Source organism: Anomalospiza imberbis, chromosome 13 (assembly GCF_031753505.1).
Source record: "Anomalospiza imberbis isolate Cuckoo-Finch-1a 21T00152 chromosome 13, ASM3175350v1, whole genome shotgun sequence".
NCBI classification, from domain to species: domain Eukaryota; kingdom Metazoa; phylum Chordata; class Aves; order Passeriformes; family Viduidae; genus Anomalospiza; species Anomalospiza imberbis.
Genome location: NC_089693.1, coordinates 2,359,042 through 2,383,498, shown reverse-complemented (window position 1 = coordinate 2,383,498; position 24,457 = coordinate 2,359,042). Strand labels below are relative to the sequence as shown.

Genomic DNA, 24,457 nt, shown 5'->3' with positions numbered 1-24,457 from the left:
GGAGTCAGTCTCTCCTACCACCTAACACACTTCAGGCCAAGGGAAACAGGCTCAAGGTGTGCCAGGAGCGGTTCAGTTTGGGCATCACTGAAAATTTCTCCACACAAAGGCCAAGGGAAACAGGCTCAAGGTGTGCCAGGAGCGGTTCGGTTTGGGCATCACTGAAAATTTCTCCACACAAAGGCCAAGGGAAACAGGCTCAAGATGTGCCAGGAGCGGTTTGGTTTGGGCATCACTGAAAATTTCTCCACACAAAGGCCAAGTGAAACAGGCTCAAGGTGTGCCAGGAGCGGTTTGGTTTGGGCGTCACTGAAAATTTCTCCACACAAAGGCCAAGTGAAACAGGCTCAAGGTGTGCCAGGAGCGGTTCGGTTTGGGCATCACTGAAAATTTCTCCACGGAAAGGCCAAGGGAAACAGGCTCAAGGTGTGCCAGGAGCGGTTTGGTTTGGGCGTCACTGAAAATTTCTCCACACAAAGGCCAAGTGAAACAGCCTCAAGGTGTGCCAGGAGCGGTTCGGTTTGGGCATCACTGAAAATTTCTCCACGGAAAGGCCAAGGGAAACAGGCTCAAGGTGTGCCAGGAGCGGTTCGGTTTGGGCATCACTGAAAATTTCTCCACGGAAAGGCCAAGGGAAACAGGCTCAAGGTGTGCCAGGAGCGGTTCGGTTTGGGCATCAGTGAAAATTTCTCCACGGAAAGGCCAAGGGAAACAGGCTCAAGGTGTGCCAGGAGCGGTTTGGTTTGGGCATCAGTGAAAATTTCTCCACGGAAAGGCCAAGGGAAACAGGCTCAAGGTGTGCCAGGAGCGGTTCGGTTTGGGCATCACTGAAAATTTCTCCACGGAAAGGCCAAGGGAAACAGGCTCAAGGTGTGCCAGGAGCGGTTCGGTTTGGGCATCACTGAAAATTTCTCCACGGAAAGGCCAAGTGAAACAGGCTCAAGGTGTGCCAGGAGCAGTTCGGTTTGGGCATCACTGAAAATTTCTCCACGGAAAGGCCAAAGGAAACAGGCTCAAGGTGTGCCAGGAGCGGTTCGGTTTGGGCATCACTGAAAATTTCTCCACGGAAAGGCCAAGGGAAACAGGCTCAAGGTGTGCCAGGAGCGGTTCGGTTTGGGCATCACTGAAAATTTCTCCACGGAAAGGCCAAGGGAAACAGGCTCAAGGTGTGCCAGGAGCGGTTCGGTTTGGGCATCACTGAAAATTTCTCCACACAAAGGCCAAGGGAAACAGGCTCAAGGTGTGCCAGGAGCGGTTCAGGTTGGGCATCACTGAAAACTTCTCCACACAAAGGCCAAGGGAAACCGGCTCAAGGTGTGCCAGGAGCGGTTCGGTTTGGGCGTCAGTGAAAATTTCTCCACGGAAAGGCCAAGGGAAACAGGCTCAAGGTGTGCCAGGAGCGGTTCGGTTTGGGCATCAGTGAAAATTTCTCCACGGAAAGGCCAAGGGAAACAGGCTCAAGGTGTGCCAGGAGCGGTTCGGTTTGGGCATCACTGAAAACTTCTCCACACAAAGGCCTGTTGAACAGCCGGCGGCACAGGCTGCCCGGGGCAGCGCTGGAGTCCCTGTTATAAACGCCAACCACTTGTTTTTTAAAATTTATAAAGGTTTAATAAAAATAAATTGGAAAAAAATTAATACAAGTAAAGTAATAAAGGTTACACAATTAGAGTTAGGACAATTAAAGAGACAATAACAGCAAAGAGTTACAGCCCGGGCTGGGTACCTCTCTCTGGACAAAAGTGAGCCAGGAGAAAGACCCCGATAAAAAAGAATTCCCTCCTTAAGGGGGTAACCTGTTGCATACACAAATCACTTCATGAATATGCATATTTTTTATTTAAAACAAGAAGTTCGTCCGGTACTTGTTGAGGAATTCCTGTTAATCCCAAGCGCCTTGAAGTCTAAGTCGAGTTTGGAGAAGTTCGGTTTTTTGTTGATAAGGAAAGCCATAAATTCCTTTCCTCTGGAAGATTTAGGGGTTTCTGTAATTGTTATCTCTGTGTGAAGAATTTCTTGATTATCTTCTCCTTCTCTTGAGCAAAAAGAATACCACACACACATATTTTCTATTTTACCTACTAAAGCTTAATTTCAATTACAAAACTACATTTACTATATTATTAAAATGTTAACTTTCCAACCTAGCATAATACACATAGTAAATATCTGCGTAGAGCCACATAACATGCCTTTTTCACAGTCCCCAACCTGGAGGGCTTCCAGAGCCGCGTGGATGCGAGGGCACGGCTCAGCGGCGGCCTCGGCAGTGCTGGGGAACGCTCACCAGGGATCCGGGAGGGCTCTCCCAGCCCAGAAGACGCCGCGGCCCCACCACCGTCCCCTCGGCGGCGGCGGCGGCGGCGGCGGCGGCGGCCGCCCCTCAGCGAGCCCGGGCCCCGCGGGACCGCAGCGCGCAGGCGCGGGGCCCGCCCGGCGGGGATCGCAGCGCGCAGGCGCGGGGCCCGCCCGGCGGGGATCGCAGCGCGCAGGCGCGGGGCCCGCCCGGCGGGGATCGCAGTGCGCAGGCGCGGGGCCCGCCCGGCGGCGGTGGCAGCGCGCAGGCGCGGGGGCGGCGCGGGCCGGTGCGGGCCGCGGCCATGGCGGGGCCCAGCCTGCGGCCGCACGTGCACTGGGCGCAGCGGCACCGCGAGCTCTTCCTGCGCGTGGACCTCAGCGACGTCCGGGTACGGCCGCGACACCCGTGGGGAGCTGGGTGCGGGGAGGGGGGGGGGAGAATCACCTGCGGGACACCCTCCGAGGGAGACTCACCGGCGGGCGGGGAGCACCTGCGGGACCCCCGGGGACGGCGGGAGCCCCCCGGGTGGGTGCACCGAGCCCCGCGGGTTCGTGGGCTGCCAGCTAACGCGTGCTCTCCCCCCGCAGAGCCCGGACATCTCCATCACCGATAATGTCCTGCACTTCAGAGGTAGGGGCTCCATCGGGGCGGTCTCTGCCTGGCCCCCACGCCAGGCCTGCCGCTGTCCCAGCTGTCCCCATCGCGCGGTGCCTGGTTCCCGTCGGTGGCAGGAGCCACCGTGCTGGGCATGTTCAGATGTCCGCAGCCCTCCCACGGCCCTCTGTGCTCCAGCCCTGGTAACCGCAACTGGCCCTGTCTCATCTAACAAGAAAACCCCGACCTCCCCGTATTTAAATACCAGTGGCGATTTCCTTCCCATCCCGGGCCAGCCAAACCCCAGAGATAACTCACAGCACTTTTTCCTTTCACAAAGACCTTGTGGGCAATTCTTATCAAGCCTCCACATCAAGAACTAGTGCTCCACTTGGAAACTAAAGCAGATCTCGCCCTGAAAGATGTGTTTTCTGCAGCTGGACAGCTGCATTTTCCAGCACCATGGAATTTTTGAAGATGTCTCATTAGGAGCTGCTGCCTCCTCGGTGAGCCGCAGCCAGGCCATTTGATAGGAGGGTGTTGCACATTGTGTTCTCTTTGGGATCAGTTTACGGTGTGGAAGGGTGGGAATTAAACACGGTGTGCAGTTTTGGAGCCCTTCCGGGGACAAGGTCAATGTGGGAGATGACACATGAACCCTGAGAAGTGCCCTTCTGCTGCTGGGGGGACTCCCCACATCACCCTCCTACACACCCAGCAGCACCCATCTCCCCGGGTGCCGCGTTGTGCGGAGGCTGGATCCCCCAAAGGCAGGAGATTTTCTGCTGGGTTTGAGTGATCCACGGGCAACCTTTTGATCCCCTCTTTTGGGAATGTGGCCCGCTGGCTTCCTGCAGCAGGGGCCCTTTTCCAGCGTGGTGCAGACTTGCAGCAGCTTTAGCTGCTGACTCCTGCATCTGCCCCTCCAAGCAACGTTTTGGTGTCTTCCCTGTATTTGTGTGGTTTCCTCTTGCTGTGAATAAGTGCTGAATATTTCTGTGCACAAAGCGTCCTTTGCAGGTGGAGTGTGTGGAACCTCACACTGTCAATTCTTGTCTTTTAGCCCAGGGTCACGGTGCCAAAGGAGACAACATATATGAATTTGAGATTGAATTCCTGGAGCCAGTCGAGCCTAAAGTAGGTATTTTTACTTCTCTAATTCTTGCAAAGAAAAATATAAATTTTGAAGAACTTGAAAGGGAAATGGCTGTGCATAAAGTTCCCAATATACTGTTTAATTTTTTCTGGTGACTCGTAACAGCCAACTCTGGCAGTCCTGTGTGCCACTGTCTTGTTTTAATGCAAATCACCTCACTAGAGCTGGTGCTTGCATGGACCAGCTTTAGTACACACTTGCTTGTCACTTGTTACACAGCAGTTTTAAGTTTTTTAAAGGATTTAAAGCAGCAAAATAACGGGACAGTCTGGCAATGTGTTGCCTGACGCAACCTTGACTGGAGGTCAGGGGAACATCGTGCAGTCAGTGTGATGTTTCGTGGCTTCTTTTGTAGCTGGACAAAAGAAGAGAGTCAGGAGAATTCATGTTTCTGGCTTGAGCAGATTTCTTAGGTTGTGATATGTTGTGGCTCCTGTTGGAGAAGTCTTTCCTCAATTCCATTTGCAGTCTGAGTGGAAAGAGCTTGGCTCCAAGAGCCGTCCCTCTGTGTTACTCACAGGTGGCTGTGAGGTCTGTCCCTACCTCTCAGAGCAGTTAGGGGCACAGGAGAACGTGGGCTTTGCTCCTGGGGCAGGATTTGTGCTGCTTATTCCTGGCTGAGTTTGGGATAGCTCCAGTCAGACCGGGAGCCGCCGCTCACCTCTGCTCTTCGGCAGGGAAGGAAACCATCGGAGCGGGAATTTCCAGGCTCTGTCAGCAGGCACGTTTGTGGTGTGGCTCCTGCCAGGTGTGGCGTGGCAGACAGTGAACAGCTCTTGGTTCCAGGGTCTGGTCGCTGCCTTATCATCTGCCTGGCCCACAGTGTGGGAGAGTGCCTGTCTCTGCCTGTGCTGGCAGACACAGGCTCTGCTGTGAGCCAGGCCTGGAAGGCAAGTCCTTGCCTCTGCAGAGCAGCCTCCTTCCCAAAGCTGTCACTCTGAGTCACTGTGGAGGGACTGGAGAACAGACTGAACTCTGTGTAACTACAGATGGTCAGGAGCAGGCAGAATCACAGTCCAGGGTTTTCTCCTTTAGTTTTGATGTGTAGCATGAGTTCCCCTTGCTGGTGCCAGCAGTGAGAAATGGAGCCTGTGGCAGGCAAGGATGAGGTAGTAGCTGTAAATTACAGCTGCAGCCTTCAGATGTCTGAGGAGCATGCAGCCAGCCTTGACAGAGCAGAGCTGGTGTAAGGTGCTCAGTGAGGAGTGCAGCTCGTGCAGCGCTTTCAGCTGGTCTGACAGGCAGTGCCACGCGGAGCAGCTTCAGCGGTCAGAAGGGCTCCAAGGTGACAATGCTGTGGACTGTAAGGATGGAGAGGTTCTGGGCTGCCGCTTTGCAGGTGGAGAGGCCTTGTGGGGTGGCAGTGACCACACTGCCTGCTCTGTCAGCTCACCTTGTCTCCAGGCACTCCCAAAGGCTCTTAGCTCCTTCTCTAGGTGCAGCAGGTGTCACATGGGGTCCCCTGTTTAGACACGTACCTGTGGCTGCTGGCAGTGTTCTTTTTACTGCTGCCTAGAGGAGGTGGGTGGCTCACAGTACTAAGTGCAAGAAGGTGTAAAGCCAAGCTCAGGGGCTCTGTCTAAGAAGGCTGGCACTGGGGTCTCTGCTAGCTCTGTGGTGGGATGCAGTGGTGCTGTGATATGGGCAGGCTGCTCATCAAGTTGTGCAACCATCACAGCTGCCGTCTTCAACTGGACTGCCCTTTGCTTCCATGCCTTGGGTGGCAGAGAGACGTTTGTGCTGCAGCAGTTGTGTCATCCCTGCCTCCTTGATAAGGGGAGCTTGGGTGTCAACTCAGCCTCAGAGCTTGTTTCATCGGACTTTTGCTGACGTGTCTGCCCCCAGCCTGTGTGCAGGATGACCCAAAGGCAGCTGAACATCACTGTGCAGAAGAAGGAGAGTAACTGGTGGGAGAGGCTGACCAAGCAAGAGAAGCGCCCGCTCTTCCTGGCGCCCGATTTCGACCGCTGGTTGGATGAGTCGGATGCTGAAATGGAGCTGAAGGAGAAGGTGAGTCCTGTGGGCACCTGGAGCTTGTGCTGCCTTACAAAGCAAGGACAGCTGTTCTCCTGTGCTTGAACCTGCATTCTTCATTTACCAGGAGTTCCTGGCATGCCGGTTGTTATTGCTGTTCTATATAGAGTTGGTTAAGTGGTTCAAATTGTAAGCAGGAATTTGGAAATAGGCACATTTCTGGTTAGAACTGGAACTGGAGGCTCCTTGCATGTGCCCCTTGCCCAGTGTGCTGATCCACAGAGGATCGTGTCACTCTGCCATGTGGAGCCCAAAGGAGTGAATCCTGGACATTGGCTGTGTGGGAAGCAGGGATTGCTGAGGCTTTCCTGAGCCCCTGGCTCGCCCTGCTGGTGCATTCCCACCATCTGGTGAGCTTGAGCAGCTTACTGCGGTGGGGAGGTGCAAGATGGACTTGGAAAAGGCTTGAACAGACCACGTTCCTGCAAATCCCTTTTACAACAAACACTGCCCTGTTCCCCTCTGCAGCCATGAGCTTAGCACGGAGCAGAGAGGGGCACTGCAGTGCCAAGGCCCAGGAGCATTGGGAAAGGCAGGCAGAGACCCTGGGCTGGATGTTCTCTGCTCTCTTCAGGTTGCTGGTGGGTCCTGTAAGAAACAGCACAGTCATAACTGAGAATTAACACAGAAAGCAGTGGCTTTTTCAGCACTAGCATCTAATTACTAGAACAAACCACACGGTGAGGGCAGGATAAGTGGTTAACACCCTCTGGCTTTTACTGCACTATAATTTCTGGATGATGAATGTCCTGCTGTATGCTTGTGAAAATTTAAACCTTCTAGCTGCTGGCTGCTTGGCTGCGTTTTAAACCTACCAGCTTTGCAGTAGTATAGTTAACAAATCACTTGCTAATTACAGTAAGTCTTTAAAACCTTATCCTTCATCTTAAGGAAGAAGAAAAGATTAACAAAATGAAAATAGAATCCAGAGTCCCAAAAGACCGTAAGTAACTGCATCTTTTTAGTGGGTAAAATGGGATTAGAAAGTTCGTTCACACTTTGTGAACCTTGACTCTTAAGGAGCAGTTTTGAGTGGCTTGGTGTGTCTTGGAGGGGGATCTTTGTATTGTGAGCCATTAGAAATTTAATAAGGATGGACTGAAATTTCCAAGGAATGTCAAAAATCTGACTAGCAAGTATTGAGTTGTGGCAGATGATGGCAAAAGCAGAACCCCCAGTGCACCCAACAATGCTTTTATCACAATCAAGAACTTCCCTTTTCCTTATAAGCTTCGTTCTCAGAAAGGCTGGTTTGCAGCTCTATTACCATTGTACTCTGCTCACCTGATGTGTTTATTATTGATTTTAGCTTTCAAACACCTGAAGAAGGGCTACCTAATCATGTATAACCTTGTACAGTTTTTGGGATTCTCTTGGATTTTTGTGAACATGACAGTACGACTGTTCATCTTAGGAAAAGGCAAGTAATGAGCACTATTTTATTTATATTGGAGGGTTTGAGCTGATTTTCCGTGTTGTTTTTAAGTCTTTTTAAATAGCAAACTCTAAAGGGAGACATATTTAGGAACTAAACTTTGAATGCATTGCCAAAGAGCACAACAAAAGCCTTTCAAAGGTCATCGTAGTGTCAAGGGCAGGAAAATACTGTCCTCTTGTAAGTCACAGCTGTGTACTCTGTGAATGATACTTGTGCTCTGCCAGGATCACCTCTAACAAAATCTGCTGAAGCAAAATGCCTCGCTGACTGCAATATCAATGTTTTTGAAAATGATCTGGACGGAATATTTTGTTTTTGAGGCAAGAATGATCCATTCTGTTGAAGTACGGCACTATTGCCATTTTTGTAAAGCAGTTACTGAAATAGCTCTTGATCCCTCTGTGTGTGAAATGGAGCAGTGTTTCTGCCCCAGCTGCTGTGAGTTCAAGATAAGGCCTATAAAGAACTTATGTAATTATGCATCATGTTTTTCTCAAATACAACTAGAATCCCGTTATCACAAGCTGTGCTGCTGCACCAGCTTCCTGAGCATGGAAATTCATTGGTTCTCTGAAATGGTTGGTTTCCTGTGTCTTACAGATTCCTTCTATGACACATTTCATACTATTTCTGATATGATGTATTTCTGTCAGACCCTGGCATTAATGGAGATCATGAATTCACTAATAGGACTGGTCAGATCACCTCTGATACCTTCTGTAGTGCAGGTTGTATTTTTAAATTCTTCTCCTTGCTCTTACGTTTAAAGTAAATATTCATTTTACACAAGTGTTGAGACTCTCCTAAAATAAGTGATGCAACCTCACTGGCGCTGGACTAGAGGATTTCTTATTCATGAGGCAGGAATCCATGCTTCCCAGTCTTGGCCGTGACAGGCTGGCTGTCTCCTTCCATCACCTGGGTAAGGGAGTGCAGGACAGCAAAAGCAAGAAGCTGATAAAAGCACATGATTTTGATTTGGTGCCAGTGCCCTTTTTATCCTGGTTGTGGTTGTTGTGCATAAAAATGAGGATGGGTGATTTGAGACTGGATCCCTTGGATTGTACCTAAATGCAGGGCAAGATGCCTACTTGTAAGAAGCAGGGCACAGCACAGCTGTGAGTTAGTTGTGTGCTCAGGTCTGTGAGGAGTAGATATCTTGTGTTTCTGACAGCAAGGACTTGCCCTTCCTTTTGATGAAGAGTCAATGTTCCTTAGTATGTTTTTCTTTAATAGGTATTTGGAAGAAACTTTGTTTTGTTTGTTATCCTTGGAAGCTTGGAGGAAATGCAGAGCAAACCTGTGGTGTTCTTCATATTTTATTTCTGGAGTATCACTGAGCTGTTCAGGTTGGTGGGATTTTCCTCCTACCAAGCGTGCACAGAACAAAGTGGTTGTTCCCAATAACTCTGTAAAGAAGATTTACATCTTTGTATTTTTTGGAAGAGTTGGCCCCAGAGGAGAAAAGCTCTTTGAGTCATGGACTATTCACAGCCTTCCTTCATCTGCCAAAAACTAAGGCAGGGCTGGAGTCTGAAACTGATACTGCCCATATTTCTTTATTTCTTTGGTGCTTTGAATTTCCATTGTTAAATGAGGTTTTTATCTTTGAAAAGAAGTAATTTGAAAGGTTTATTAGGCAGCCAGGCAGCTGCCTTCATCCCTGTGTTCAGAATGGCCCGAGCCCAGCAAACTGCCCGATAACTGTGTGCCCATCATCGTCCACAGGGACACTGCCTCGAATATTCTTGTGTCATTTGGGAATTGTGTTGAGCACACAGAGTGTATACACAAGACTAATTCTAGTAGTAGTTTCCATTTTAAAGTGTTTGTTTCTCCTCACACTGTAGGTATCCCTATTACATGCTTTCCTGCATTGGAATTGAATGGAAACCACTCACCTGGCTCCGTTACACTGTCTGGATCCCTCTCTACCCCTTAGGGGGCTTGGCAGAAGGTATCTCCTTAAAACAGTTAATAAATAATGAATTCGAGGCTAGGACAATAACTCGATTTCTTTTTTTGGCAGCTGGACTTAAAATAGTAAAATAGAACAACAGATAAATAGAATTGCTTTGAGGTGAACCAAATGCAAGCATTTTGTCTTTCATACTGAATCAAATACTATTTTCAATTTGATGTGAAGTCTTCCTTTTGGAAGAAAGACTCCTTTTCTGGGGGGGGGGAAGGCAACGACAGCTTGCATGAGCAAGTGGAACAAGGACAAGCTGCACAGTGAGCTGCCAGTGCTCACTTCCCTCTGCTGAACCAAAGCTTTGTCTGCTGGGCCTGAGTTGCTCAGCCTGGCCTGGGTTCACACCAGCTCCCAGGTCCTGATATTATCTCGTAAATGACTGCAGAGGACAGGCAGGGGCTTATTCCTGTGTTGCAAACCCGTGAGCCAGGAGGAGCTTTGGGCATTGCCCAACACAGAGCAGGGGGAGGAGTGTGCCTGTTTCATTGCTGGGGCAATTTCTGGATGGCAAATCCTGCTGGCACAGGCCTTGGGGCTGCAGCTGTGCGTGAGAACAGAGTCTCACCAGGAAGGTTCCCTGCTGCACCCCCTCAGCCAGGTGCTTCCCACCCTACTGCATGTTCAACACCTTCAGAATTGCTGTCGTTAATCAGCGCTGGCAAATTAGAAGGGACTATGCTGAAATAGTTGGTGTGGGCTGCGTAATTATATATTTTATCTGTACTTGGTAATGATGGTGACCTTCTGCTTTCAGCTGTCTGTATTGTTCAATCCATTCCAATCTTCAGTGAAACGGGGAAATTTAGCCTGGGATTGCCAAATCCACTGAATGTCACAATCCAGTTTCCATTTGTGCTTCAAATATATCTTATAGCCTTGTTTTTAGGTAAGTATTTAATTCTGTTTCTCAATATTGAAATAAAAAGGCCAGTTTCCCCTGAATAACTTGATTTTTGAAAGAAAATGAAATTCCTGCATCTTGGGGACCATGGCAACACAAAATTGTTTAAGGTTAAGCATTATTCTTGTGAAATGTTCATGTAAATTTGTCAGTGATGGAGTGGAACACACCTCCGGTGAGCTCTGATTAGCCCTCCAAAAAGGTGATCTTGGTAACAAATTAGCAGTGTAAACCTGGGTTAAAGGAATAATTTTTACATGTATTTATAACCACAGTATACTTAGTTTCACCTTTTAGGGGGTATTTGAGCTTTGGAATGATGTAGTGGCAATCTAAACATAATTTCAAATTAAAGTAATTTAGTTAAATGTTGCAGTATAATCACAAATGCAAGGTGAAGTCATGTTTTTCCAGGAAACAATATAGAACTCTCTTTAAATAGTATATTTAAAGAAGAAAACCTGCTTGAGACAAAGTTGGTTTCTGTGTTACACCTGTAAACACAATTTAACTTCCTTGTACCCACATCCACGCTGGGTATCCACAACTCGCCACAATCTAACCCAGAATTTTAAACTCAACTTTCACCAGATTTCTCCTGCTCAGAGACATTGCTTAAAGCCACCCTTCAGCTGAGTTTCACTCTGAAACACCTGGTTCATCCTCCTTAGCTCTGCACAGCTGGTGTCACAACTTCTTAAAGGTGACAAACAAACCTTCTAAGCAGCTCTTTACCAAACAGCCTGTGCAGCAACTCCGCCTCAGCCAGCAAGAAAACACTTGCATTAGCTTTCACTGCTGTACACACCCCTAAATAATTTGTTTTGCTATGTGGTGGTTGGGTTAGTTGGGTTCTGTTGTTTTTCCTTTAGATTTGGTACAGCCATTTAGCATAAAAAGATGCAATGATGTCCTACCTAAACACTTGCTTCTTTTCCAGGGGTATTTGTAAACTTCCGTCACCTCTACAAGCAAAGGAAACAGCACCTTGGACCAAAGAAGAGAAAGATGAAGTGAAGCAGGACTGCAATGCTTTCTTATCTCACCTGGGGACAAGATAAGCCTCCAATTCTTACGGTTTTACCCACTGTAATGCAAGAATTTTGTAAAATGAAATGACCACGCTAGATTTCATGATTTCATAGTGAATTCAGGTAACATTCCCTTATACTGGATTTTGTTCCCTTTCCATCATCTATGCATGGCATTTACCATTGAACATTTAAACTTCTATCCTGTCAACCAGCATATTAGAAAGAAATCCTATTATCTGCATATGATATGCTTATAATCAGTGGAGCAGCACTAACTAGAAATAGTGTTTATCTTTTAATTGGAGATTTGCTCTTTCAATATTGCATGCAGATAGGGCTTCTGATGTGGGATATGCTTTTAGCTGGCCTGTGCTGTTCCTGGAAGCACCTTGATGGCAGGAGGAGGCACAGTCTGAGGCCACTGTGCTGTGTTTGGGTGTTTATCAACCACTGGGACAAACTTGCTCAGTATATACCCCCCCTCTTCTTCTGCAGCACTGTTGATGGTGCAGAATGAAAACTGGAAGTAGCTAATGCTGATTTAAATGCTACCAACTTAGTCTGTTTCTAGTTGAGCCTTAACAGAATAGGAGCTCTGTGTGGACCGTAGCAATGTGTATTCCTGTAGCAACACATCCTGTCCAGTCATTAGGGAAAGGAAGCTGCCACTGAGGGTAGAAATGCTTTCCTGGTTGGTAGAGCAAGCACTGAAACGTAACAAAACAAGGGAACATAGGTACCAGCTTTCCCCTGGCACGTGAACCCCAACAGAGCTCCATCCAGCCAATACAAAGGGAGAACGTAGAATTCTCATGGGAGATGGGGCCCTTCTGATCCATCCTGGCAGGGCTGTGGCTCCTGTATTTACAGCCTTCAGCAAGGCAGCAAAGTCACTTTTCTACCTGCATTTAGGGGTGCAGCAGAGAAGTTGGTGAGTATGGTTTGACTGGCTCCTGGGGGGATGGAACAGGGGGTCAAATAAACTGTATTATTTAGATAGCGCATATCAAATCTTAGTAAGGGAGGTCCCACACAGGGTTTGAAGGACCCTTTTCTCTTTGCTTGCTTTAACCACCGCCACCAAAGCAAAGCTCCCCCCACATTTCAGGTCATCTGCTGTCTCACCTCTGGCTCAGCTGAGTATTTCAGCATGTCCTTCTTCACACGGAGCCTCACGGAGCTGATCCCAGATTCCTCTGGCCTCCTTAACCCAGCTTAGAAATGTACAGAAAGTTTACTTCAAACTGTACTGTGGTTATGAACAGGCTGTTTCCCAACTGCCACTGCCCCAGGGCACTGCAGAGCAATGCCAGCAATCCAGAATGGACACAAGCTGAGATTAGCTTAGTGCCATGTTACCATTTATCTTTTTCTGTTGTAAAACAATATGACCCCTCCAGAAAATTATTTTATATATATTAAAAGTAACAAACAGCAGAAGGTTTGTGATATGGACCCAGTGCTTGTTACTGTAAATGAAATAGTGTTATAAGGAGACTAACAAAGAAGCAGTACAAGCTCCATGCTGCATTTCACAAATTGTGTTCTGTCAACAAGAGGCGTGATACAACTTCTCTTTGGGAGAAGCTCAGCCTACTTTACTCAGGAGAGTTGAGCACTATTTACACAATATTTCACTTAGCACACACTGTACCTATGTTTGAAGTATGTGAAAGGGTTGGATTGGCTGAGTAACAGAACAGCAAGGATCACTTTCATACTTTAATTTCTTCTCTGGGCATTTAAACCTCTGTTATGAAATCCATATGTATTCATCAGTGAAATTGTGGTACCTAGTGCAAGCTGTCATGGATCTTACACTACTGAATTTTAGTCCTTCAGAAAGAATGTGTTTCTATTAATAAAAATTTACAACCAAATTATGTTTTAGTTCAATTGTTTGTTCTTTCAAATTATACAACTTCCTGAGAAGTCGTATCATTTGATATTTAACTTGAGATAAACAGCTGGGACCTGAGCCTTCACAAGGTCAGTGTTTTGGGCCACATAGCCTGTGCTATGAAAACAGAACAAACCCAACTTAAATTTTCATGAAGAGTTACTCTTTATTTGTATTATGCAAATAAAAACCCATGTGTCCCAAGATCGAAGTCACTTTCAGAAGTATAAGCCCTGCAATGCAAGTGATAATGCTCAGTATAGACTGTCAAGTTGGGCATAAAGTCAGGCCCAACACCCCAAAATCAGTTCTGTATCTGATCTTGCAGGGTGCTTCTCACACCTTTCTTTGGACTAATTAAGTTGATGTTTAAAGTGTAGTAGCTGCCTTTTAGGGTACTTTGACCAGCGAGTTCAGTTATGTAGTAACTGCATTCTGGGGAGGCCAAAACCCAAGAGCTGCCGATGGCAATTTTTTCTCTCCTCACATGTACTAAATAACTTCCACCCATCATCCAGCACCATCACTGGATTTGGGACACTTTGCACAGTTTTCAGGTCTGACTAAAAGCCACCACAAATGAGCTACGTTTGTGTAGAAAGCACTGATGCAAAACTTCCCCGTTTGGATAGGAAGTTCTTCAAACAGTGATTGAACAGGCCAGAAGAAAATCTGAACCGCTTGAGCCTTAATCTAGAGACGCTCCCAAAATGGAGACTTCACATTCTCTCAGTGCTGCTACTGGAAAAGTCTGTCTGCAGAGGAGCAATGTTGTGATCATAGGCAGCGTATTCCGAGGCTCCAGTACTTGCCACTTTGAGCTGCTGGGCCGCGTGTGTGAGCTGGAAGGCGGCGTCGGGGTGGGCTGTGTCAGGGAGCAGGGTGCACTCCCGCTCCAGCATGTCTGCCACGCCCTTCAGCAGCTCCAGGAAGCCAAAGGCCAGAGCTGCCTTCCGCAAACGATTCAGCTCCTGCAAAGACACAAAAGCCCTTTTAAAGCCTCTCCAAGCCTCGACGTCAAACGTGGGTTTCCTGTATCTGTTTTTAAAGGTGATGTTACTCACAGTGCAGCTGCTGGAAACTGCCCAGCTGCTCATGGATAGAAAGTCAGGGCTGAAGATGATAACAGTGGTCTTCCCTTGATGCTTTCTTACAAACCTCCACTTCTTCCTTTTGTGCATTCAGCTATTGTACCTGCCTGCTTTGTCTGTGTCCCAGCAGGGCTCCAGTTTAGGCTTCACTCACTGACTGCTGCCTTTGACCACAGTGTCCAGTAAAATGTAGATACATTGATTTTTCTTCCCTATAAACTGAACAGTGCTTATGTGCACTTAGGCAGGGTATTCATTCTTCACGTCTCTGGAGGCTGCAATACCAAACTGCTTCAGCACTAAGCTTGCAAGAGGAATAATCTATTATCTCCAGTTACAGTCTGGTAATGGATCATTATGGTGTGGCCAAATGTGCCTGGAACTTGGGCTTCCTCTGCTTCCATTGTAGATAAAATGGAGGAGACATTTTCAAGACTCAGAATGACATCTGTGTTTCTATTCCTCTCTGATCCCTGTTAGTTTCTGCCTGGACAACAGCATGGAAGTTCACCATGGAAGCAGCAGAGGTCATGAGGGGCACTTGTAGACATGACACATCTGTGCCAGAAAATGTAGTGCCAGACCACTGAAATGAGCCCCCCTTGTCTCACCTAACCAATCTAAGTTTTTACAGAGCACTGCAAGCCTGAACAGAACACAGAGTGTGTTCTGTCAAATGCACCACTATGGATCAAACTTAGGTCAGCCGGGAATGTTACTCACTTTATAGAAGGTTTGTGTTTTTTCAGGGAGTTTCCTTGCATTTCTCAAGATCTTCTGTACATCTGTCTGCAGAAAAGAGAAAAAAAAATCCAATAATCTTGGCAGCTTCTGGGGGAAGCTGCAGAACAACCCCCAACTCTTTATGGATAAATCATCCTGACCATTGACAAGACTGCAGCTCACAAAGGCTGAAACATAACTGGTAATTATACTAAATCAAATAAACCAAGCCAGATGCTCCACTGGAGACACAACTCTCATTAAACAAGCTCTGCTTTCTGATTGCATTTTAATCATGACATTGTAAAGAGGCAGTGTTTATAAAAATGAAAGAAAAGCAATAAAGCAATTACATTAAATGGGCAAGACATGGACAGACTGCAGTTCCTGCTGAGATGGCTCCTGCTGCTCCAGGTAAAGCAGCACAAGCTGGATCGTTACCTGGAGGCCACTGGGTTTGATCCAGACAGTGACATTCTGGGCATAGCTGCGCTTGTTCTTGGGCTGCAAAGGGAAAGGGCTCTTATTGTCATCCTCCCCATAAGGATTTTCTTTTGCATCTGGGAGGAAAAAGAAATTTCAGACTTAGCAACTAGGAATTGTCAAGATCATTTACGCAGCACTGAACGTGTAAGAGTTACTCAGAGGAGTGTGACCAGTACCTGAAATGGGGCCAAGCTGTGCCATCTTCCCCAGCCATGGGAGGGGCTCAGGACCAGGTTCAAAGAGTGACATCATGAGGTTTGATTTCTTCTTGCTGTCGGCTTGTGAATAAAGCATTCCATACCACTCTGGCCTGTGGAAAAGAGCAAACTCTCAAAGGCTGAAAATATTCCACCCCTCTGCCTAGAATGTGCCTCCCTCTCACTGTGTGGAGGTTCAATGTTTGCAATTTGTACTGACAGAAACAAATCTACAATTAAAAATCCACAGCTTAGTCTGGCAGTGCACAGTTCTGCACAGAATACAGATATAAATAAGCATAATTTATAAATAAAGCATAAATGAGCAAAGTAAGAGATTTTTCAGGCAGACATCCAGCTCCATACCCCAACTGGACGAGAGCCACCATGCCTTCCACTTTCAGGCTGCCATGTAATAAAACACAGAAGTTGGGGATTTTCCCAGCAATCTGATTAGCTGAATTCTCATCTTCAGTGTCATCTGTGATCCCAGGTCCCACCTCATCCCCCTCTGGGGAAGAATCAAAGCAAACAAAGAGAAAACATGAGAATAAATTCAAACACAAGAGTTCTGTTTCCATGACACCACCCTTTACTGTCTGCCTGCAAGAGTTAATGAATACTTTTGTAGAACAAACAGCTGCAGAATGAACTGCTTGGGCAAAGTGGCACAATAATGATACATAAATATTCCACTGCATTGTACTCAAGGGCATTAAATATTCATCTTGCACCACATATTTCATGGCTCATTATTATTCTGAACTGTAAGTTTAGCATGTTCTATTAATAATGATGTTGTAAGGACCCTGGTCCCTCCATGAACTTCACAAAGAACACAGTAAGCAAAATAAGAGAGCCTGTGGTCAAGGTTTTAATTTTAATGCAATCACACAAATATGACATCTGGTATTTTGATAAAGCAAAAAAAAAAACCAAAACAAACTGCGCTTCCAGTCTAAACCTCATTACAAGGGAAGCTTAAAGTTATTTTTGCTGAAATAAACCCGACTTGCTCACCTCTGTTAAGTGCAATGGGCAGTACCAAGTGCCTGGACAAGACAGGAGGGCTGGAAATGTCTGCAATATCCACAAACCCAACAATTTCTAAATCTGCAGGGAGACAACAGATTTAAATCAGATTTAAGACAGTTTAAGTCATATTTGGAAATAACTGAAATGTATTCAGAGGCTATTTAACATCACCACTTCTTACACCACCAGGTTTTCTGAAGCAATGACTGAAGGTAGCACAAGAGAACCCAAACTGGAGTGTAAAGGTGTTACTAAGTTAGAAATACATAAAACACACAACTTTTGAAGATGACTTTCAGCATACACAGACTGCTGCCCATGAGCTGTGCTGCTGGACAGTTACAGAACTGGGCACCTTGCTATTTACACTGTACACAATCCACTGCTGTCTTATAAATTCCAAAAGAGAAAAAGCAAATACCTGCTGCTCATGGGAGCTGTGCCCACTGATGGGAGGGCTGGGAAGGTTTTTCTTTGCACAGTTGTTTTTAAAAATAATTTCTCCTCCCTGAAGCTTATGAGGGTGTTCATGGAAAGCAGCCTGTGGCTGTCTTCCAGTCTCTACCCCTAGAAATTGGCACCCTGAGCTCTGAAAGTGCCTCTACCCTACTCCAGCCCTTTAGCCAGGTACACATGGATGAAGTAGGATGATATTTTTGTTCCCTGGTGTCACACATACACCAAAAAATTACACAGTCAGAGACTGATCCTTGCAGAGAAAAAAAGTGGATGAAGCAATAACTCCACAGGATGAGAGGTGGTAGTGAAAGGGCAGAAATCAAATGGATTTTAGTAAAAAAGCACTCAAAGATTTGTTACCTGTATTAATTGCTTTAGGAATGGGGTCTATTTCCTCATCTATAATGAAAGGCTCTGGTCTGGGAAATACTTGCACATCAGATGTTAAGTGGCCACACTTGAGGACAGCATGGAATGGTGTATAAGCCAGGTCTATTAGCTTTCTAGAACACAGTTATTAAGGAAAACATAATACATATTAAATGAAAATAGTTTGTCTAAAGCACACTAATTTAGCTCCCAAACATTCTTAAACTACAGTTAATGCAATAGTTCTAGTGTTGCTAAATTATGAAACAGAGCAGCATTATCCCACTCGTGGCAAATGAACAATAATTATGGAAATTACTGTCTTCTATCTGCCAAGCATAAACAGATGCTACGGTTTGGTTACAAAGACTAAAATAAATATTGACCGTAACCAGTGAAGGCCGAGATGAAATTACAGCTAACAAGACCATAAAATAAACAAAAAGGAGTTTAATTAGGACATCTCATATCACCAGACTTCTTATTATATTTGCTTTCCTTTCAAGACAGCAACTGGGAACCTTCCCAAAGGTCTGTTATCTACACGTGTGCTCACCCAAACATGGACTGCACATTCTTCAGGCACAGGGGGCCATCAATGGTGAAAATCTGTCCCTCCCCATTGTTTAAATCAATGAGCCGTTCCAGGCAGTCTAAGGAATCTGTGCTTTGAAGCTGCAGAAAAAGAAAGGGAAATATTTTTGTTGAGTGATCTTTTTAATTCTCTTTTGTACTAACCAGTATTTTTAAAGAAAATATACACAACACAGCAAAAAGCATCTGACTGGATGCTCCCATGATTTTTTGTTCTCTCTTTCCTTTCCAAGTAAACCAACATTCTTTGTCTCCCAGGCAATGTTCTCTTATTACTGATCAGAAATAGATGGTTTATTTTAAATATTTTCCCAGTTATTTTGAGATGTTAACAGCGCTTCAATCCACCAGCTTACTCAAAAGCATCATCCTTGACAGAGACCATGAAGCTGAGATATCTAATTGATGCCTAAGCAGAAAACCCTTCTGTGAAGGACACAAGAATACAGGTGTCAAATCCAAACCAATGCTATTAATAAAACTTAATCTAACAAATATTAGTCAAATAGGCTTCTTTTTAAACAAATGTTTGTGCAGCAGAATTCCAGCTCCCGTGAAGATTTTTAAAGGTGGGATTGAAATTTGCAAGAGAAGGAGAAGAGAAGAAGAAAATTGACACCTTTCCTTCAAAACTAAGGGAAGCTGCTTTGAACACTGGCTTGGAGACTTCAGTTTTCCCCTCTCACATTTCTACATGCAGTTATTGTGTTTTAAGTGTTGAGCACCTTTGCAACACAAGTCATTTATTCAAGAATTTAACTGTAGATTAAGAAGAGCCCCAAAAGCATTTAACTTAATTAATGCAGCAGTAATATAAACAGAGAAATTAAAATTCCACCATATTCTCCAGGGACAAGCTGGCATGATTTATAAAGATTACGGTAATAACGCAGTAGCAGTGGATAATAATAGCGCAATAATAAACCTTAAATTCTCTTTCACCCAATAACTAAGCACCAGAATGTCAACTGAACCTTAAGCACAGGAACATCAACGCAATGTTTTGTGCTGACCTGGGCGTTAGTTCAGAGAACACCGACAATTATCCAATGCAACAAAGAATAAGACATCACCTCTTCCAGGTTGGCCATGCACATGACATAGAGCTTGGACGGGAACGGGAAGGGCAGTGGGAACCTGTTGCTGTCGCTGCGCTGGCTGTGGGTGGCCAGGGAGTGGCGGAGGGAGCCCCTGCCGATGCCCAGGCAGCCGTCGGTGACCAGGACAACCTGCGGGGACCGGGGACACGTGAGACACTTCCAGCTGCTCCGGGCCCCTGAACACCCACACACTGCAGGAGCCTTCCTGCAGCACGTGCAGGAAAATCCCTGCTCCCAGTGGGTTTCCTCCACCGAGCTGGGCAAAGAACTGCTGGCAAAATTTCCAGGAAGAACCCCACATCAAGGAGAAATTGAAGATTGGACGCTCGTGGTTTACACGGTGTGCGTGGTGAATAAACGTTTTCTTGGCATGAGGTAATTGCACCAAAATTTGAATCTCATCTATTTCATTTTCAAGTGTACACTAGAAGCACAGTGACTACACATCCAAAAACCAGGCTCTTGCTGTTGGACTCAAGGATTCCAGGTTTATTTTCAGATGGATGAGAAAGCCCATTTCTTCTGCAGAATCTGGAGAGCAACTCAACTTCCACTACAAGCCACAGAAACCTCAAAAAAGGGTAGCATTAGTGATCTTAATTCTTTGCAAATACAGCTGCATTATGCTCACATTTTGCAGCAGAACTACTATAGCAGAACCACACACTTTTCCATTCAATTGCACATCCAGAGTCAATCCCTGTGGAAACCTGCACTAATTACACTGAATAATGGGATTATTTACACTCAGCTGTGACCCAGTCACTTCCAGAGGAGTAAAAGAGCCGCTCCTTCAATGCTGCATGGCAACAGCAAGCATGATTTCTGGCTGGTAGATAAGGAAAACCAAATCCAATTGAAACTCCATGTGTAATTGCTACATCCAGATTTGTATTCTCCCTTCATCCTCAGTCCCTCAGAACTGGTGCTCACCAGTGATGTTTTCATCCAAGGCTGCACAGTACATTCCTCAGTGCCCTCCACCAGCCCAGCACCTGAAGTGCCAGTAAAATGAGCTATGACACAAATGAGAGACAAAATAGTTGAGGTCTAATCTCTGCTTGGTTTTCGCATCTTTCTTGTTCTTTGCTTTGAACGTTTTTTGCTGTCCCAAGGTGCCTTTTGTCCATGTTGGATGATGAAGCACTGCCTAACCAATAAACCTCTATCCTTTTACTCTTTAAGGAATATTGCTTCAGGCATCTTCCCAGCTCACTGAGCTGCAAAACTGCTGAACTTAAATCGCGTGTCTCAGAGAACTGAGGGTTAAAAGCAAACTCTGCCATAAAAGGCAGCAGTTTTGGAAGGCTGAGAGCTTGCAGGGCTGAATGGGGTGTTTGAGCAGCTGCATGGCAAATGACTCATTTGGGAGAGAAGTCAGATCAAAACACACTCAGCAGCAGCCCCACGCTGTTGGTTGAGAGCTGGAATTGTTACAAGCCCTGGAAACCATCGGGGAAAGGCTCCTGAAGTGTGACTAGACCCTTTCCAAACGCAGTGAGGCTCCTGGGACAGCAGATTGCATCCAGATCAAACACCAGGCCTGCACAGCAGTGCTCCTGAGCCACATTTTACAATCCTCTGCACTGCAAGAACACATTGGGCAGGAAACAGTCTCTCTTTTTTTTTTTTTTTCTGCTGAATATTTTTATAAAGATCACCTTCTGTTCATATTGCAGGTTTAGCCAAAATACTAATTCTTTGTGTTTGTGCAGCACCAGCATGCCTGAGAGCATTCCAAACTTTCAAATTACATTTACATTTCTATGTGCAACTCACAGGAATAGAACCAATCACAGAATCACAGGATGGTTTGTGTTGGAAGGGGTCTTAAACATCACCAAGTTCCAACCTCCCTGCCAGGGATAACTAAACATGCAGTGAACTTAAACCAGTGCAATCAGCCATACCTGGCAAGGAATTGCTGCCCCCCATTCCTGCTGGACAATATTGCAAACCCCCAGCAGCGCCGACTCCAAACAGGTTTTGTCATAATCATCCATGTTACTCAGGGCTTCCTGCAAAGACAAACACCTCAGTCACTGCTGGGGCAGTATCCCTGCCAGGAGACAGCCAGCAGTCACTCCTGGCTTTGAAGGAGCTGTAATATTATCAACATAGCTCTTTAAGAGTGAAAAAAAAACCACCTCTGCATGTCTTTAAAAAGTGAAAACCTCAGGCAACATCTAACGGGAAACATTTAGCTGAGAAAATCCTCACAGGTGTCAGAGCAGAGACCACAAGGAGTTTGTTTCACAAAAACTCTTTGGCAGAGAGAGAGAGAAACAAACTCAAACCTCACATCTGCATCCATAAACCAGCTTTTCTCCTAGAAGTAAAAACCTCACACTTAACACAGCATCACCAGGGTGCAGCGGTGAGATGAACTTGCTAAAGGAGGCTGGTTGGGCTCCTGGCTTGCAAAATTCCTCCAATGAACTCTTAGGGAAGTGAAAATTCATCAGACAGGATGCACTGGCGCCCACCTGCTAAACTGCAAACATAAAAGAGAACAGCTTTGAAAACCTCTTTGCCCAATGGACAAACCCAAACCACGGTGCCCTGTGACTGCAACGTGTCATTTCCTCCTGCATGTGAGGGTCAGGTATAGATGTACCATTTTTACTGGATCCAGAGGCTCCAGCGCCTTACTGCATTCGTGTGAAATTTCCCTCCTGGCCTTTCTCCTTTCCATCTCCTCCTCCCAACTTCCCACCACATCTGTGAGGCCTAAAATCTCTTATTCTCACTCTTGCACTGTTTTGACTTCTACACTGTTATAAACGCCAATCACTTGGTTTTTAAAATTTTAAAAGTTTAACAATAATAAAATAGTTATAAAAATAGTAATACAATTAGAGTAATGAAAATTTAGAGTTAGGACAATTACAAGACAATAAAAAGCAAAGAATTACGGACGTCCGGATGCTCTCGGGCACTTAAGCCCAATAAGCATGCCTTGTGAACAAAGGAATAATCTTTAAAAGCAGTAGCCTGTTGCATATTCATACATCTCATACATGATGCATAAAATCCTTGCAAATTAAGAACTTTTCTGGTTTTTGTCAACTTCTTCCCCTTAATCCTGGTGGTTCCATACAGACGGAGAGAAGGTGGAAGAATGTTTGTCTTTTCCGATAAGGAGGCAGTAATTCTTTATGGGCCCCCATCACTGCCATCTCTGTGTGAAGAGTTTCTTCATTATCTCATCTCTTGCTTGAGTTAGTAAAAAAACCCCACATACATAGGTTCTATTTTAACTACAAAACTACATTTACCATACTATTAAAATGTTAATACAGCACTTCTAATCAATATAACATAATACATATAGTATCCGATTTAATATTTGCGAAAAGCCAATCATAAAACATGCATTTTTCACATACACACTCTCAAGATCAGCTTCTCTCTACCAAATCACTCGACTCAAAGCCTTTCTAAACGGTCCTGTCAGCTGCATTGTTTGCCAAAAGCAAACCAACAACTACACATAAAAACAGGGACATCACAGACCCACTTGGAGAGCTTCGTCAGGCAGCCCTTCCCTCCATCCCATTTTTAGCTCCATCCCATTTCAGAGTCAATCAGCCACACCCCAGGGCTCGCCTGCAAAGGTGCAATTGGCAAAGTTCACAGTTTCACACACACTGTGTGTGTTTCACCTGCCCTTAAAATGAGGACAAACCCACTCGATTCAAGGCGTTGTGCACAGGATGATCCCAAATCACACAGCTTCGCCCTGCTTTGGTGGTACAATTGGCTGATTTTTTAAAAAATGACAATGCTTTAGTCTTCACAGCCCCTACCTGGAGCGTGTTGTAGTCTCTTGTGAAAGGCACCATGAGCTCCCAGAGGGATGAAAACACCACCAAGGCCGTGAACTCCAGCTTGTAGTTGGTGGCCATGTGCTCGAAGAGCATGGTGAGCCCGTGGGCAGCCAGGTGCTTGCGCTGGTACTCCTCGGAGCCCTCCACCGACACCGGCCGCGTCATGGACAGCGACACGTCCATCACCACCACCGTGGGCATGGCGAGCTGCTGCTCCGCCGCCCTCACGGACGGGCTCGGCCGGGCTCCGCCGCCTGCAGCGGGAGGGAAGGCACAGAGCATTACCAAGGCTGCACCTGCGGTCTCGCCCCCTCACGCTGACCCCGGGGACAAGCGACAATTACCCTTCTCCCCCTCGAAACGCGGGGCTGAGCACAGATTAGGTGAATGCACGCTGGACCCCACACGGCATCTCCAGCCGGCTGCAGCGCAAGGCCTGGAGACGGCAGGAGCCGAGCCGAGCTGGGGAAAGGGCGCAGCCTTGCCGCTCCGCGGGCTGTCGGGCAGGGATCCAGCCCTCCCTACAAGCCTTCGCCCTCAGCGGGGCTGTCCCCGGAGCGCTCCCGGGACGGCCGGGGCCGAGCGGCGGCGGCGGCGGGCACGGAGCGGGGCGGCGGAAGGGAAACGCTGCTGCACACCCCGGCCCGCCGCGCCGCCATGCGTCCAGCACGGAAAGCGTCCCCCCGGACGGCGCGGCCCGGGCGGGAAGGGCCGAGCCCCCGCGGGAAGCGGGAATGTGGGATGGCCGTGCCGGGGGAACGCGGTGCCCACGTGAAACAGGACCACGAATGGCCGCTGTGTGTGGAGAAGGGTTTGTGGATAAGCATCCCGGCTGGGCAGTGCGCCTGCTTCTCCCGGTTCTGTACGTGTGGAGTGGGGGGGGGCAGGAGGCAATGGGCTCCCGTGCAGAACTGGGCTGTGCTCCTGAAACTGTGTGTTCAGACAACAGTTTGCTTTAACATTATCCGAGGCTCACAGAATAGTTTAGCTGGAAAAACCTTCTAAGATCATCAAGTCCCACTATTGCCCCAGCACTGCCAAGGCCACCATAAGCCACGTCCCCAGGTGCCACATCCACAGAGCTTTTAAATCCCTCCAGGGATGGGGACTCCGCCACTGCCCTGGGCAGCCTGCTCCAATGCTGAACACGCCTTTCAGCAGAGAAATTTTCCCAATATCCAACCTAAACCTCCCTGGAACAACTTGAGGCCGTTCCCTCTCCTCCTGTCCCCGTTCCCTGGA

General features: G+C 46.7%; 2 protein-coding genes across 2 annotated transcripts; one reads left to right on the top strand and one right to left on the bottom strand.

Annotated features, from left to right (window-relative positions):
- Positions 1–2,543: 2,543 nt before the first annotated feature.
- Positions 2,544–13,311, top strand: HACD3 (3-hydroxyacyl-CoA dehydratase 3). The gene is made up of 11 exons (XM_068203570.1): positions 2,544–2,687; positions 2,887–2,929; positions 3,957–4,030; positions 5,895–6,059; positions 6,975–7,026; positions 7,393–7,503; positions 8,122–8,249; positions 8,758–8,870; positions 9,372–9,478; positions 10,251–10,382; positions 11,338–13,311. The coding sequence occupies exons 1-11, from the start codon at positions 2,601–2,603 to the stop codon at positions 11,412–11,414; spliced, it is 1,089 nt and encodes a 362-aa protein (XP_068059671.1). The 5' UTR covers positions 2,544–2,600; the 3' UTR covers positions 11,415–13,311.
- Positions 13,312–13,472: 161 nt separating this feature from the next.
- Positions 13,473–23,860, bottom strand: INTS14 (integrator complex subunit 14). The gene is made up of 12 exons (XM_068203564.1): positions 23,560–23,860; positions 23,195–23,460; positions 21,296–21,403; positions 19,359–19,514; positions 18,248–18,366; positions 17,683–17,825; positions 16,849–16,941; positions 16,195–16,339; positions 15,808–15,941; positions 15,587–15,705; positions 15,146–15,211; positions 13,473–14,302 (listed from the first exon to the last, which is right to left on the bottom strand). Exons 2-12 carry the CDS (start codon positions 23,414–23,416, stop codon positions 14,051–14,053), a joined length of 1,557 nt encoding a protein of 518 aa, XP_068059665.1. The 5' UTR covers positions 23,417–23,460; positions 23,560–23,860; the 3' UTR covers positions 13,473–14,050.
- Positions 23,861–24,457: the final 597 nt, after the last annotated feature.